Source organism: Triticum urartu, chromosome 5A (assembly GCF_056163025.1).
Source record: "Triticum urartu cultivar PI428250 chromosome 5A, HENAU_Tu73, whole genome shotgun sequence".
In the NCBI taxonomy this organism is placed as follows: domain Eukaryota; kingdom Viridiplantae; phylum Streptophyta; class Magnoliopsida; order Poales; family Poaceae; genus Triticum; species Triticum urartu.
Genome location: NC_141877.1, coordinates 463,180,946 through 463,197,914, shown reverse-complemented (window position 1 = coordinate 463,197,914; position 16,969 = coordinate 463,180,946). Strand labels below are relative to the sequence as shown.

The 16,969-nt window shown below is 45.1% G+C and overlaps 1 protein-coding gene and 1 pseudogene across 1 annotated transcript; one reads left to right on the top strand and one right to left on the bottom strand.

Moving 5' to 3' along the window:
- Positions 1 to 9,302: 9,302 nt before the first annotated feature.
- On the bottom strand, positions 9,303 to 10,366 carry LOC147971957 (uncharacterized; annotated as a pseudogene).
- Positions 10,367 to 13,263: 2,897 nt separating this feature from the next.
- Positions 13,264 to 14,883, top strand: EIF3E (eukaryotic translation initiation factor 3E). The gene has a single exon (XM_048674727.2). The coding sequence runs from the start codon at positions 13,366 to 13,368 to the stop codon at positions 14,689 to 14,691; it is 1,326 nt and encodes a 441-aa protein (XP_048530684.1). The 5' UTR covers positions 13,264 to 13,365; the 3' UTR covers positions 14,692 to 14,883.
- The last annotated feature ends 2,086 nt before the right edge of the window (positions 14,884 to 16,969 follow it).

Sequence of the window (16,969 nt, the reverse complement as noted above, 5' to 3'; positions counted from 1 at the left end):
GCGTATTTCGAGATTAGGTTTTGTCACTCCGATTGTCGGAGAGGTATCTCTGGGCCCTCTCGGTAATGCACATCATTTAAGCCTTGCAAGCATTGCAACTAAATGAGTTAGTTGCGGGATGATGTATTACAGAACGAGTAAAGAGACTTGCCGGCAACGATATTGAACTAGGTATTGGAATACCGACGATCGAATCTCGGGCAAGTAACATACCGATGACAAAGGGAACGACGTATGTTGTTATGCGGTCTGACCGATAAAGATCTTCGTAGAATATGTAGGAGCCAATATGGGCATCTAGGTCCCGCTATTGGTTATTGACCGGAGACGTGTCTCGGTCATGTCTACATTGTTCTCGAACCCGTAGGGCCCGCACGCTTAAGGTTACGATGACAGTTATATTATGAGTTTATGCATTTTGATGTACCGAAGGTTGTTCGGAGTCCCGGATATGATCACGGACATGACGAGGAGTCTCGAAATGGTCGAGACATAAAGATTGATATATTGGAAGCCTATGTTTGGATATCGGAAGTGTTCCAGGTGAAATCGGGATTTTACCGGAGTACCGGGAGGTTACCGGAACCCCCCGGGAGCTATATGGGCCATGATGGGCCTTAGTGGAAAAGAGAAGAGGCAGCCCCTCATGGGCCGCGCGCCCCTCCCCTCCCTTGGTCCGAATAGGACAAGGAGAGGGGGCCGGCCCCTCTCTCTCTTTTCCCCCCTCCGCGAATCCTATTCCAACTAGGATTGGGGGGGGGGGAATCCTACTCCTAGAGGGAGTAGGACTCTCCTGGCGTGCCCTCCTTGGCCGGCCAGCCTCCCCCCTTTAGTCCTTTATATACGGAGGCAGGGGCACCCCAAAGACACACAAGTTGATCCACGTGATCTTTTCCTTAGCCGTGTGCGGCGCCCCAGCCACCATAGTCCTCGATAATATTGTAGGGGAGTTTAGGCGAAGCCCTGCTGCAGTAGTACATCAAGATCGTCACCACGCCGTCGTGCTGACGGAACTCTTCCCCGACACTTTGCTGGATCGGAGTTCGGGGATCGTCATCGAGCTGAACGTGTGCTAGAACTCGGAGGTGCCGTAGTTTCGGTGCTTGATCGGTCGGATCGTGAAGACGTACGACTACATCAACCAAACGCTTCCGTTGTCGATCTACTAGGTATGTAGATCATACTCCCCCCCTTCGTTGCTATGCATCACCATGATCTTGCGTGTGCATAGGAAATTTTTTGAAATTAATACGTTCCCCAACAGTGGCATCCGAGCCTAGGTTTTATGGTTTGATGTTATATGCACGAGTAGAACACAAGTGAGTTGTGGGCGATATAAGTCATACTGCCTACCAGCATGTCATACTTTGGTTCGGCGGTATTGTTGGACGAGACGACCCGGACCGACATTACGCGTATGCTTACGCGAGACCGGTTCTCCCGACGTGCTTTGCACATAGGTGGCTTGCGGGCGACAGTCTCTCCAACTTTAGTTGAACCGAGTCTGGCTACGCCCGGTCCTTGCGAAGGTTAAAACGGAGTCAAATTGACAAACTATCGTTGTGGTTTTGATGCGTAGGTGAGATTGGTTCTTGCTTAAGCCCGTAGCAGCCACGTAAAACTTGCAACAACAAAGTAGAGGACGTCTAACTTGTTTTTGCAGGGCATGTTGTGATGTGATATGGTCAAGGCATGATGCTGAATTTTATTGTATGAGATGATCATGTTTTGTAACCGAGTTATCGGCAACTGGCAGGAGCCATATGGTTGTCGCTTTATTGTATGCAATGCAATCGTGATGTAATGCTTTACTTTATCACTAAACGGTAGCGATAGTCGTAGAAGCACAAACTTGGCGAGACGACAACGATGCTGCGATGGAGATCAAGGTGTCACGCCGGTGACGATGGTGATCACGACGGTGCTTCGGTGATGGAGATCACAAGCACAAGATGATGATGGCCATATCATATCACTTATATTGATTGCATGTGATGTTTATCTTTTATGCATCTTATCTTGCTTTGATTGACGGTAGCATTATAAGATGATCTCTCACCAATTATCAAGAAGTGTTCTCCCTGAGTATGCACCATTGCGAAAGTTCTTTGTGCTGAGACACCACGTGATGATCGGGTGTGATAGGTTCTACGTTCAAATACAACGGGTGCAAAACAGTTGCACACGCGGAATACTCAGGTTATACTTGACGAGCCAAGCATATACAGATATGGCCTCGGAACACGGAGACCGAAAGGTCGAGCGTGAATCATATAGTAGATATGATCAACATAGTGATGTTCACCAATGAAACTACTCCATATCACGTGATGATCGGACATGGTTTAGTTGATTTGGATCACGTGATCACTTAGAGGATTAGAGGGATGTCTATCTAAGTGGGAGTTCTTAAGTAATATGATTAAATTGAACTTAAATTTATCATGAACTTAGTCCTGGTAGTATTTTGCAAATTATGTTGTAGATCAATAGCTCGCGTTGTTGCTTCCCTGTGTTTATTTTGATATGTTCCTAGAGAAAATTTTGTTGAAATATGTTAGTAGCAATGATGCGGATTGGATCCGTAATCTGAGGTTTATCCTCATTGCTGCACAGAAGAATTATGTCCTTGATGCACCGCTAGGTGACAGACCTATTGCAGGAGCAGATGCAGACGTTATGAACGTTTGGCTAGCTCAATATGATGACTACTTGATAGTTTAGTGCACCATGCTTAATGGCTTAGAATCGGGACTTCAAAGACGTTTTGAACGTCATGGAGCATATGAGATGTTCCAGGAGTTGAAGTTAATATTTCAAGCAAATACCTGAGTTGAGAGATATGAAGTCTCCAACAAGTTCTATAGCTAAAAGATGGAGGAGAATCGCTCAACTAGTGAGCATGTGCCCAGATTGTCTGAGTACTACAATCGCTTGAATCAAGTGGGAGTTAATCTTCCAGATAAGATAGTGATTGACAGAGTTCTCTAGTCACCATCACCAAGTTAGTAGAACTTCGTGATGAACTATAATATGCAAGGGATGACAAAAATAATTCCCAAGCTCTTCGTGATGCTGAAATCGACGAAGGTAGAAATCAAGAAAAACATCAAGTGTTGATGGTTAACAAGACCACTAGTTTCAAGAAAAGGGCAAAGGGAAGAAGGGGAACTTCAAGAAGAACGGCAAGCAAGTTGCTGCTCAAGTGAAAAAGCCCAAGTCTGGTCCTAAGCCTGAGACTAAGTGCTTCTACTGCAAAGGGACTGGTCACTAGAAGGGGAACTACCCCAAGTGATTGGCGGATAAGAAGGATGGCAAAGTGAACATAAGTATATCTGATATACATCTTATTGATGTGTACTTTACTAGTGTTTATAGCAACCCCTCAGTATTTGATACTAGTTCAGTTGCTAAGATTAGTAACTCGAAATGGGAGTTGCGGAATAAACAGAGACTAGTTAAGGGTGAAGTGACGATGTGTGTTGGAAGTGGTTCCAAGATTGATATGATCATCATCGCACACTCCCTATAATTTCGGGATTAGTGTTGAACCTAAATAAGTGTTATTTGGTGTTTGTGTTCAGCATGAATATGATTTGATCATGTTTATTGTAATACGGTTATTCATTTAAGTAAGAGAATAAATTGTTGTTCTGTTTACATGAATAAAACCTTATATGGTTACACACCCAATGAAAATAGTTCGTTGGATCTCAATCGTAGTGATACACATAATCATAATATTGAAACCAAAAGATGCAAAGTTAATAATGATAGTGCAACTTATTTGTGGCACTGCCGTTTAGGTCATATTGGTGTAAAGCGCATGAAGAAACTCCATGCTGATGGGCTTTTGGAATCACTTGATTATGAATCAGTTGATGTTTGCGAACCATGCCTCATGGGCAAGATGACTAAGACTCCGTTCTTCGGAACAATGGAGCGAGCAACAGATTTGTTGGAAATCATACATACTGATGTATGTGGTCCGATGAATATTGAGGCTCGCGACAGGTATCATTATTTTCTGATCTTCACAGATGATTTGAGCAGATATGAGTATATCTACTTGATGAAACATAAGTCTGAAACATTTGAAAAGTTCAAAGAATTTCAGAGTGAAGTGAAAAATCATCGTAACAAGAAAATAAAGTTTCTACGATCTGATCGTAGAGAAGAGTATTTGATTTACGAGTTTGGCTTTCAGTTAAAAACAATGTGAAATAGTTTCACTACTCATGCCACCTGGAACACCACAATGTAATGGTGTGTCCGAACGTCATAACCGTACTTTATTAGATATGGTGCGATCTATGATGTCTCTTACCGATCTACCACTATCGTTTTGGGGTTATGCATTAGAGACAGCTGCATTCACGTTAAATAGGGCACCATCTAAATCCGTTGAGACGACACCGTATGAACTATGGTTTGGCAAGAAACCTAAGCTGTTGTTTCTTAAAGTTTGAGGTTGCAATGCTTATGTGAAAAAGTTTCAACCTGATAAGCTCTAACCCAAATCGGAGAAATGTGTCTTCATAGGATATCCAAAGGAAACTATTGGATACACCTTCTATCACAGATCCGAAGGCAAGACTTTTGTTGCTAAATTCGGAAACTTTCTAGAGAAGGAGTTTCTCTCGAAAGAAGTGAGTGGGAGGAAAGTAGAAAACTTGATAAGGTAATTGTACCTTCTCCCTTATTGGAAAGTAGTTCATCACAGAAATATGTTCTTGTGACTACTACACCAATTAGTGAGGAAGATAATGATGATGATCATGTAACTTCATATCAAGTTACTACCGAATCTCGTAGGTAAACCAGAGTAAGATCCGCACCAGGGTGGTACGGTAATCCTGTTCTGGAAGTCATGTTACTAGACCATGACGAACTTGCGAACTATGAGGAAGCGATGATGAGCCCAGATTCCGCGAAATGGTTTGAGGCCATGAAATCTGAGAAATCATCCATGTATGAGAACAAAGTATGGACTTTGATGGATTTGCCCGATGATCGGCAAGCCATAAAAATAAATGGATCTTCAAGAGGAAGACGGACGCTGATAGTAGTGTTATTATCTACAAAGCTAGAATTGTCGCAAAAGGTTTTTCGACAAGTTCAAGGTGTTGACTACGATGAGAGATTCTCACTCGTATCTATGCTTAAGTCTGTCCGAATCATGTTAGCAATTGCCGCATTTTATGAAATCTGGCAAATGGATAAACAAAACTGCATTCCTTAATGGATTTCTTAAAGAAGAGTTGTACATGATGCAACCAGAAGGTTTTGTCAATCCTAAAGGTGTTAACAAAATATGCAAGCTCCAACGATCCATCTATGGACTGGTGCAAGCATCTCGGAGTTGGAATATACGCTTTGATAAGTTGATCAAAGCATATAGTTTTATACAGACTTGCGGTGAAGCCTGTATTTGCAAGAAAGTGAGTGGGAGCACTACGGCATTTCTGATAAGTATATGTGAATGACATATTGTTGATCGGAAATAATGTAGAATTATTCTGTAAAGCATAAAGGAGTGTTTGAAAGGAGTTTTTCAAAGAAAGACTTCGGTGCAGCTGCTTACATATTGAGCTTCAAGATCTATAGAGATAGATCAAGACGCTTGATAAGTTTTTCCAATGAGTACATACCTTGACAAGATTTTGAAGTAATTCAAAATGGAGCAGTCAAAGAAAGAGTTCTTGCCTGTATTACAAGGTGTGAAGTTGAGTAAGACTCAAAGCCCGACCACGGCAGAAGATAGAAAGAGAATGAAAGTCATTCCCTATGCCTTGGCCATAGGTTCTATAAAGTATGTCATGCTGTGTACCAGATCTATTGTATACCCTGCACTGATTTGGCAAGGGAGTACAATAGTGATCTAGGAGTAGATCACTGGACAGCGGTCAGAATTATCCTTAGTGAAATAAGGATATGTTTCTCGATTATGGACGTGACAAAAAGGGTTCGTCGTAAAGGGTTACATCGATGCAAGTTTTTGACACTGATCTAGAAGACTCTAAGTCTCGGTCTAGATACATATTGAAAGTGGGAGCAATTAGCTAGAGTAGCTCCAAGCATAGCATTGTTGACATAGAAATTTGCAAAATACATGCGGATCTAAATGTGGCAGACCCGTTGACTAAGATTCTCTCACAAGCAAAACATGATCACACCTTAGTACTCTTTGGGTGTTAATCACATAGCAATGTGAACTAGATTACTGAATCTAGTAAACCCTTTGGGTATTGGTCACATGGCGATGTGAACTATGGGTGTTAATCACATGATGATGTGAACTATCGAAGTTAATCACATGGTGATGTGATCTAGATTATTGACTCTAGTGCAAGTGGGAGACTGAAGGAAATATGCCCTAGAGGCAATAATAAAGTTATTATTTATTTCCTTATATCATGATAAATGTTTATTATTCATGCTAGAATTGTATTAACCGGAAACATAATACATGTGTGAATACATAAGACAAACAGAGTGTCACTAGTATGCCTCTACTTGACTAGCTCGTTAATCAAAGATGGTTATGTTTCCTAACCATGAACAAAGAGTTGTTATTTGATTAACGGGATCACATCATTAGGTGAATGATCTGATTGACATGACCCATTCCATTAGCTTAGCACCCGATCGTTTAGTATGTTGCTATTGCTTTCTTCATGACTTATACATGTTCCTATAACTATGAGATTATGCAACTCCCGTTTACCGGAGGAACACTTTGGGTACTACCAAACGTCACAACGTAACTGGGTGATTATAAAGGAGTACTACAGGTGTCTCCAAAGGTACATGTTGGGTTGGCGTATTTCGAGATTAGGTTTTGTCACTCCGATTGTCGGAGAGGTATCTGTGGGCCCTCTCGGTAATGCACATCATTTAAGCCTTGCAAGCATTGCAACTAAATGAGTTAGTTGCGGGATGATGTATTACAGAACGAGTAAAGAGACTTGCCGGCAACGAGATTGAATTAGGTATTGGAATACCGACGATCGAATCTCGGGCAAGTAACATACCGATGACAAAGGGAACGACGTATGTTGTTATGCGGTCTGACCGATAAAGATCTTCGTAGAATATGTAGGAGCCAATATGGGCATCTAGGTCCCGCTATTGGTTATTGACCGGAGACGTGTCTCGGTCATGTCTACATTGTTCTCGAACCCGTAGGGTCCGCACGCTTAAGGTTACGATGACAGTTATATTATGAGTTTATGCATTTTGATGTACCGAAGGTTGTTCGGAGTCCCGGATATGATCACGGACATGACGAGGAGTCTCGAAATGGTCGAGACATAAAGATTGATATATTGGAAGCCTATGTTTGGATATCGGAAGTGTTCCAGGTGAAATCGGGATTTTACCGGAGTACCGGGAGGTTACCGGAACCCCCCGGGAGCTATATGGGCCATGATGGGCCTTAGTGGAAAAGAGAAGAGGCAGCCCCTCATGGGCCGCGCGCCCCTCCCCTCCCTTGGTCCGAATAGGACAAGGAGAGGGGGCCGGCCCCTCTCTCTCTTTTCCCCCCTCCGCGAATCCTATTCCAACTAGGATTGGGGGGGGGGAATCCTACTCCCAGAGGGAGTTGGACTCTCCTGGCGCGCCCTCCTTGGCCGGCCAGCCTCCCCCCTTTAGTCCTTTATATACGGAGGCAGGGGCACCCCAAAGACACACAAGTTGATCCACGTGATCTTTTCCTTAGCCGTGTGCGGCGCCCCAGCCACCATAGTCCTTGATAATATTGTAGCGGAGTTTAGGCGAAGCCCTGCTGCAGTAGTACATCAAGATCGTCACCACGCCGTCGTGCTGACGAAACTCTTCCCCGACACTTTGCTGGATCGGAGTCCGGGGATCGTCATCGAGCTGAACGTGTGCTAGAACTCGGAGGTGCCGTAGTTTCGGTGCTTGATCGGTCGGATCGTGAAGACGTACGACTACATCAACCAAACGCTTCCGTTGTCGATCTACTAGGTATGTAGATCATACTCCCCCCCCTTCGTTGCTATGCATCACCATGATCTTGCGTGTGCGTAGGAAATTTTTTGAAATTACTACGTTCCCCAACACCAACGGTGTGTCTGGTGCCCTGTGAAGACAGTCATGGCCGCCCTACCTGGCACGACCCCGTCCCGAGAGAGAGCACCAACTCTCCCCCGTCACTAGTAATGCGGGCTCCAAGCTAGTATCGGCCTAGGTAATCAATAATGCCCTTTCCCGTACAAGGGTAGAGTGGTTGCGCATGTAAGGTTGGAATAACGGTCGCAACTTAAACCAATCCGTTTTGAAAACAACACACACACTTGCCTCGGTACACCACTTTGTCATCAAGTGGCTACCCAACTCATCATCTCCCTCGGGCATAAGTGGCACCCGACGGGGTTTTTGAAAAGTCCTTTGAAAATACTTTGTCTCCATCACCATGCATATTCCCATCCCTTTTGCGTAGCACTACTTAGCATCCTATCTACTCCCACCGGCATAACCCTCATAAGGAGGTAGGGTCATGCACAATGCAAGTATCAACGAGGAAGTAACAGAGGCAACCCATCAAAGTGGTTACCATCTCATCATGATTCCGATGCAACACTAATAAAGTGCTATATGACATGCATAAAAAGGGTTTCATAAATATGGTCAAAGGGCTGCTTGCCTGTTTTAACAAAGTCTTCGAGGTCTTCAAATATCTTTGGTCCAACTCCAAGCATTTCGTCTACTTCGTCAACTATCGTCGAAAGCAACCGTAATAAGCAACACAACAAGGCAGGAAATGAAAGTGCTCTAAAAATATTAATTTGACTTTTCTAGGACATCTCTGGTTATATGAAAATTAACCAGAGTGGTTTCATTGGAATTGGGTCAGTGGATATTTCTAAACATTTGGATATGATGGAATCAAGGGGTTTATGGATTTGCAAGAGGTGTACAGAAATATTATTTTGAAAAATGAGCAAGGATACCCATTTAACAAGGCATGATTTTAGAAGCATCTAGGAGTTAGTTTCACTGGTTTTGGAGTTCAAATGATTTCTCTATGAATTTGCAAAGTTGACTATATATGAAGAAATAGACCATTATTTGAAGTGATACAGAAAGTATTAGTAAAAATGTTCAAAAACTAAGTTTTGAACTTATAGACATCTAGGATTTTGAAGCATGGAATTTGGATCAAAATGGGCTCTCTGTGATTTTCTAAAGTTTATCACAGAAATGGAAAATAGGATTTTGATAAATATTTCTGAGGAGAATTTTTTTGGAAAAATGTGCAAATAGCACCATGTGATAGATCATGATTTGTGGATCCCCTAGAAATTTGAATCATCAAATTTGGATATCATTTGAATTATTTGTGGATTTTACAAGTTTACAGAAAAAGAAAAAGAAAAGGGGAAGGGTTTTTACCCTTATCCTGCGCACTGGGCGAGGGATAGGCAGCGGGCCGGCCCAGCGGCTCAGCTGCGCGGGTGGCAGGGGCAACGTCGAAGGCGCCCCGGGCGGAGTACGCCTTCGCCGCGCGTGAAGCGGGTTTGCTCCCGGCCCGTCTCCACTTAAACGGGCGGGGCCCACCCACCGGGGCGCTGACGAGCGGGGCCCGATGCTCAGGATGTCTCCTACCTCCCGCTCGAACAGAGCAGAGGCAGGAGAGCGAGGCCGAGTGGGTGCCGGCGTTCTCCCCAGCGTCACCGGCCATCCCCGGCGATGCCCAGCACACCGGCGGGTTCAGGAGGCCGAGACGCATCCACCGAGGTCCGCCATGTCTGCAGGGGTGGTCGGATGCGAGCGCACCATCGGCCGTGGCGGGCGAAGCTGGCGGTGGTGATGGAACTCCATGGAACAGCCACGGGGAGGAGAGGGAGAAGCACGGGAGGGGTTCGCGGTGATGGTGGTGGTGCTCTAGTGCGGTCCAGAGGGAAGGAGGAGGAGAGGTGGGCACGAATTTAGGCGGAGTCCGGCGGCTCGGCTCCGGCCATGGGGAGCGATGGAGGGCTCGGGGAGAGGTTTGGCTTCGTCCCGTGGGTCTCTGGGAGGGAGAGAGGGTGAGTGGTGAGGAGAGGAGGGCTCGGGGAGGCCCTTAAATAGGCGGGCGACGGTCCACCGAGGACTCGTGCGCCGGCGAGCTCGTTGCCGTCACCACGGGTCACAGGAGCTCGTCGCGGTGTGTCTGGGGCGTTCCTGGATTCGATCCAGAGCTAGGGGGGAGAAGAGAGAGAGCAGGGGGGCCAGGGGCACCGCGCGTGTGAGCTTGCTCACTGGTGCACTCGGGCGGCTGGCGCGCGTGCGAGCAGGGGCAGGAGGAGGGAGAAGGAGGAGGGGGCCGACCGGCTGTCGTGTTGAGGACGCCGAGTAGCATCGTCGGGCGCGCCGGGGAGGCCCGAGGTGGCCGGAGGTGCTGGGCAGGGGGCGGCTACATTGCGGGAGCGCACTGTAGCGCGCTCCAGAGCGCCCAAATGGCATGCCATGGCATTTTATATGCCTTGTGGGCGCGGCCACTAATGTCTGGTAGCTCTAGGAGGGAGTAAAGAAAGGGGAGGAAGCATTGGATGCCATGGAGGGCCACTGGAATGAGAAGGGAGGTGAGAAAGGAGAAGAATGCTGCTATCCAGAAGGGTAAATGGGGGTGTTTCACCCCTCAATCATTGAGCTGAGGCCAGGGAAGAGTTACTGGAGATAGGAGAAGACTAGGAGGAGATGTGGTAAAAAGTTGAGCTCAAGGAGAATAGTGTAAGTGGTCAAAATGGTGATTTTTGAAAAGTGACAGAAGGTGTTTGATGCAAATTTTGGCAAGCAAATTAACTCCACTTGACATGAGAATTAACAGGATCAAGTGTCACACATAATTGTGGTTGACCACCAAGTTTTAGTCCATTTTGAGAAAGTTGCCAATGCAACTTTTGTAAACCTTAGAAATCAGCAGAAATGGCTTTACCAAGATTTAGTCATGCAAATCTATTTTACTTGATGCACCACTTGGTGTAGTGTCATCATTTGAGGATTTGAACATGTCCACAAAAATTCAGATCAAAAGGACACACTTGGCAATGTAGAGTTGTTCAAATTTGGTTCTGGACAGAAAGGGTTTTGGGGTACTTTGATCAAGATAACATTCTCTCCAACTTGTGCCATTTGGTCTAGATACATTATTACACCATTTGAGCATGTGCACCGAGTTTGAGAGCATTTGGACATGTTTGACAGTGCAAAAATGTTCAAACTTGAAAAGGGACAGAAGTGGTTTTGAGAGGGTTTCATGGGGTTATACTATTCTCCATGACATGGTACTTGGCAAGATCATCAAAAATGTCATATGTGACATTTTAGAATTTTCTTGTATTTTTATGAAAATATTTCCTGTAGAAATATTTCAAATCCTTGAAATGAGCAGAAATGGTTTTGGGAGGTTTTGTCCAATATTTTGATCATGACCATGTATTGAGACTCATATATATGGAAAATATATGTCCATTGAGTCTCCCTAATTTTTCTCAAATTTTTTTAAAGCTTTAAAATAATTTTAACCTATTAAAGACCATTTTTGGCCTTAAGAAAAAGCCTTTAAATCAAATAGGAAAATAACTTTTAAAATTATATTTTTGTGGTTTCTGGGCATCCTATATCTAATAGGAGTCAAACATATTTTTGGAAAGATTTTTTACTGCCCTGAATTAAGTACTTGCAGTACAAATCTTAATTCAGGGATTTTTGGAAACTAATTTTTGAAAATACTTTTTGGCCAAATTATTTTTGTAAGAAAATACTATATTGCTCTATACACATGGCATGATCATTGGTTCAAGAGTTTGGAGCAAGGAGATGAAGTATAGGAGTTGAAGGATTTATTTGATTTTTAGAGCACTTGCAAACAACAGACAAAATCCAAACAAGGCAAAGTCCAAAACACTCAAAAGTTTTTGTCAAACCACATTTTATCATGATTTATTAGCTTAAGTGTTGTGGCATGAAAATCAGGGTGTGACATAATCTCTACCGAATCACTGGTATATTAAACAAGTAGCGAAATTAGAAAAAAAATCTCTAATTGAACATTTGAAATATGGCGGGGCATTGTTAGAATAAATGGGTTGGCCCATGAATATTTCCAGGAACCCAACTAAACCTCAAAGACCATGAATAATTGGCAAGACGTGATGCAAATGTTTAGTCCATATTGCTAGTGGAGGCGGTGTGAGACATCTTTATAACATGTTATCCGCACAACACTAAGTGATTGATGTAAGAAGAGAAAGAGAGCACCACACATGCTCACCTCACTTGGTTGAGGCGAAGGGCACGAGCATGTAATATGTGTGTTAATATAGAAACCCGGTTAGTGGCATTACATGAGCACAACTTCTTTTTATCATTTTATTTTTCTTGGTTCCTTGACAGACAGTTGATTGTTTTCTTGACCCGTAAGTTGAAAAATCAAGTCAGTTAAGATTGTGAATCGTAACATGATAGGGTTCACACACACACCCCAATACGAGTTAGGGTTTGCCTCATCTCACTACTTGTGTTGTCATAGTAGTCTACTTCATTTTTAATGCCAGCATGCACCGGCAATCCAGATTCTATTCGGCGCCTTAAACGTCATTTACATGCTATTTAGCCAACCGGTGCACACCCCCTTCCTCTGGGCTGACCCATTTACACGCTGTTTCCAAGAGGCACAGCCGTGACTCTCGCGAAAGCACAACCGTGCCTTTCGCGGAAGCAAAACCGTGACTCTCGCGAAAGGAAAAAAAAACATGTTTTTTTCGTTTCCGAAAGGCACGAGCATGACTCTCGTGAAAGCAAAATCGTGCCTCTCGTGGAAGAAAAACCGTGACTCTCGCGAAAGAAAAAGAAAAAAAGGTGTTTTTTCGTGATTTTTTTCCAAATTGTTTTTTGATCGAAAAGCTAAGAAAGACCGGTGGAAAAACAAAACCTCGAAAAAACCCGAAAAATAACTGTTTAAATAGCCGAAAACGCGTGCGGAAAAATAAAAAAAATCCAGAAGGAGCGCCCAAAGTGCGACACATGGCGAATGGCTGAGAGCGCGCCAAGTGGCGCTGATCGTTGCGAGGCTCCCAAAGGAACGCTCGTTAACCAGTGGCTCCCGACAGCAGGTCTCCGAAAAGGGGAAAAAAAAGAGCTTCGGGCTTCTCTCTTTGTAATCGGCCCGCTAAAAGCGGCAATAGGCCCGGCCCATACGGTGGGAGGGACCTAGGTCCACGTCTTGCTTTCTTTTTCCAACTTATAGCAAGAATCGCATACCTCTCCCGTGCCAGCCAGTCTCCCCTTCCCTCCCTCCCCCCGCCGCCGTCACCCACAAACCCTAGAAACCCTAGCACCCCCTCGCCCGCGGCAGCCATGGCGGAGCACGACCTGACGGCGAGCGTGGCGGCGTGGATGGACCCCCACCTGGTGCTCCCGGTGCTGGAGTTCCTCCAGGAGCGCGGGGTGTACGCCGACGAGGAGATCCTGCGGGGCAAGATCCGCCTCCTCGGCGGCACCAACATGGTCGACTACGCCATGGACATCCACAAGTCGCTCCACGGCACCGACGACGTCCCCGCCGACATGGTCGCCCGCCGCTCCGAGGTCGTCGAGAGGCTCCGGGCCCTCCAGGAGGCTGTCGCGCCCATCGTCGCCTTCCTCTCCAGCCCGCAGCTCGTGCAGGAGCTCCACGCCGACAAGCAGTACAACCTCCACATGCTCCAGGAGCGCCACCAGATCGGCCCGGACCAGATCGAGGCCCTCTACCAGTACGCCAAGTTCCAGTACGAGTGCGGGATGTACTCGGACGCCGCCGATTTCCTGTCCCAGTACCGCGCTCTGTGCACCAACAGCGAGAGGAGCCTGAGCGCCCTGTGGGGGAAGCTGGCGGCCGAGATACTGATGCAGAACTGGGATGTCGCGCAGGAGGAGCTCAACAGGCTCAAGGAGATGATTGATTCCAGCAGCTTCACCTCGTCGCCTGTCAACCAGCTCCACAGCAGGATATGGCTCATGCACTGGAGCCTCTTCATCTTCTTCAACCATGAGAATGGAAGGAACGGGATCATCGACCTCTTCTTCCAGGACAGGTACCTCAATGCTATCCAGACCAACGCTCCCCATCTTCTGAGGTACCTTGCTGCTGCAGTTGTTGTGAACAAGAGGAGAAGGAACATGCTTAAGGAACTCATCAAGGTCATCCAGCAGGAGCAGAACAGCTACAAGGATCCCATCATTGAATTCCTGGAGTGCCTGTATGTCAAGTATGATTTTGATGGCGCTCAGCAGAAGCTTGTCGAGTGCGAGCAGGTTATACTGAATGATCCTTTCCTGGGAAAGCGCGTCGAAGAGAGGAATGGCATTGCTGTTCCTCTGAGAGATGAGTTCCTTGAGAATGCTCGCCTTTTCATCTTTGAGACCTACTGCCGTATACATCGCTGCATCGATATTGGTGTGCTTGCGGAGAAGCTGAACATGACCTATGATGAAGCCGAGTTGTGGATAATGAACATGGTCAAGAGTTCCAAGCTAGATGCCAAGATTGATTCTGTGACGGGAACTCTCATCATGACGACCAATCGTGTTGATGTCCATGAGCAGATTATTGAGAGCATGAAGAACCTCAACGCCAGGACCTACATGCTGGCAAAGAGTGTTGTGGATCCAGGGCATGCAGCAGCACAGCAGGCTGCTCGGTGAGACCAACAGATGATCTGCAGCTTTGAGGCGGTAAAAATCACTTTGGGAACTTCGTTGTTAGGCAGTGACTTTGTTGCTAGTATTTGAATCACATTGCTACAGCTTATGCTGATGTTTTGAATGCTTTGTACTCCTTTTCCTCAAGTTTATCGTCCTATGAATTAATACTGCAAAAGACGTTTAACGCATTTCCTTGCTGTGGTGTCATTGCATGTTTTACTGTCTGTCTTGGCTTGTCTGCAATCATCTTTGAGCTCTCTGTTGTCTGCCTAGCCTGTTAAACATTTTTAAGGTTTACAGTTAAGTCCGTAAGTGTCCTATAAGGCTGTAGCGTGTGTGTATGTGTGATGGGTCATCTTCCTGCACAGTTTCTCTTGATTTGAAGCAAACAACTAGGAGAGCATATATTCTACTCCATAGTTTGTAGTGGAATCTCTAAAGAGACTTATATTTAGGAATGGAGGGAGTAGTTATTACAAATAACTAACTACTGGAATGCATATAGCAATTACAAGGCACATAGACGTGCTCCAGCTGCACAATGCATCATGGTTGAGTCAAATTCTGTTTAGTGTTTGGAGGCATTCATAATATGCATGGATCCTGTTTTTTGATGGAACCAAGTTTGCGCTGAAATCGGGACCGAGTTTTGCTCAAAGCTATGTATGTGTGTCCTGAGGCTTGTAGCGCTGTATGTGTGTCCTGAGGCTTGTAGCGCTGTATGTGTGTCCTGAGTCTGTGTGGCATAGGGGGGCCTATCCGTAGCAATGATCTAGGATTATTTGGCTCATCAGCACTGGGCCTACACACCATTTGAACTACCGTTGTTCCATGTATAAGTTACTACTGGATTGCATTGCAATTACAGGGCACATACTTAACTCTGGCTGCCCTATCAATCATGGTGCAGTCAAATTTTGATTAGTGGTACCCTCGAATTTTTTTTTGATTAGTGTTTGGATGCATTCATAACACGCATGGATCATGTTAACATTTTCTAGATCAGTTTTGCTAAAGCACATCTAGATGTGCAATAAGTATTGCATATCTAAGTCCTATGTCATTGATCTTATGTTGAGATTCGTGTGGATATTTTCTTTTCTTTTTTCTTTTCCTCTTTATGCTTGATTCACTCACTTAGATGTGCAATAACTAGAGCACATCTAGATGTGCCCTAGACACATCCTTTCTAGATTTACAGTCAAGTCAGTAGGGGTCCTGAGGCTGTAGCGTGCGTGTATGTGTGTCATCAGGCAGTCTTCTCTTACTATGAGTCGCCGTGCCCAAGGGCTACTCCATCATTCTTGGGACTATGTGGCTCATTAACCATTGTTGTTCCATGTAGAAGTAACTACTGGAATGCATTGCAAATATAGGGCACATAGACTGGCACCAGTTGCCCTATGAAACTGTAAGGGCATGTACAACGCCGGTGCTTAGGCTGGGCGCTAGGCTTCAATTCCTGGCTGTTATGACTGAATCCCGATGGATCAGAGGATTTTCCCCATTTTTCGACATGCCGGCCCCATTCTCTTCAATCGGTTGGTTTACTGAGATCCCAAGCTCTCCGGCCGAGGACAGCGAGGCTGGTCCTCCAGACTAAATTCTAGGATTTGTCATGTGTTAAACTGTTGTCGTGCTTTCAGATGCACGGCAGTGACAGTTTGGTGTCGTTGAGATTGATGACGATGACGATGTTCTTACCCCCCGAAAAGTGGCATTGAACTCACGAAGTAGCTAGTGTTGAAATTGGTGTCCATCACTACTGCTTTTTTATGTTGTCCCGTGGAAGGACTATGAATTCTTTAGCGAGAGCAATATGGCAAACTTTTCACTGCAAAAAAAAAAAAAAGAATCTTCCATGTTAGCATGAATCTCTCGCGGATTATGGGTCAGGAGGACTGTCTGCAAGTTGCTCAATCAGGATAATCCCATTTCTAACAGAATATGAATAATATTCTGTGGCTTATGAATTAGTCACGTTTCTAAGCTAACATGCGTATATTGTGTACTTGTCTGTAGCATTGCCGGTCTTCTTCTTTTTAGCATTGCCGGTCTGGTGGATTGATTTTTTTTTTTTGAAACGAGGCAAAAGGCTTGCCATTTCAATTGATTAAGAAGAAGTGAGAATTGCCTGGTTAATGAACGGAAAACCGGGCTAAAACCGAAACAACCCAACCCATAAACACATGGGCACCACCGGCCAACCTGGCCACCGACATGAAACAGACTCCACGACGGCACATGCCAATAGATGGCCACATGCACGAACAACTGA

Excerpts from the sequence above, each read along its gene's own strand:
- EIF3E (XM_048674727.2), top strand. The coding sequence starts at position 13,366 with ATGGCGGAGCACGACCTGACGGCGAGCGTGGCGGCGTGGATGGACCCC.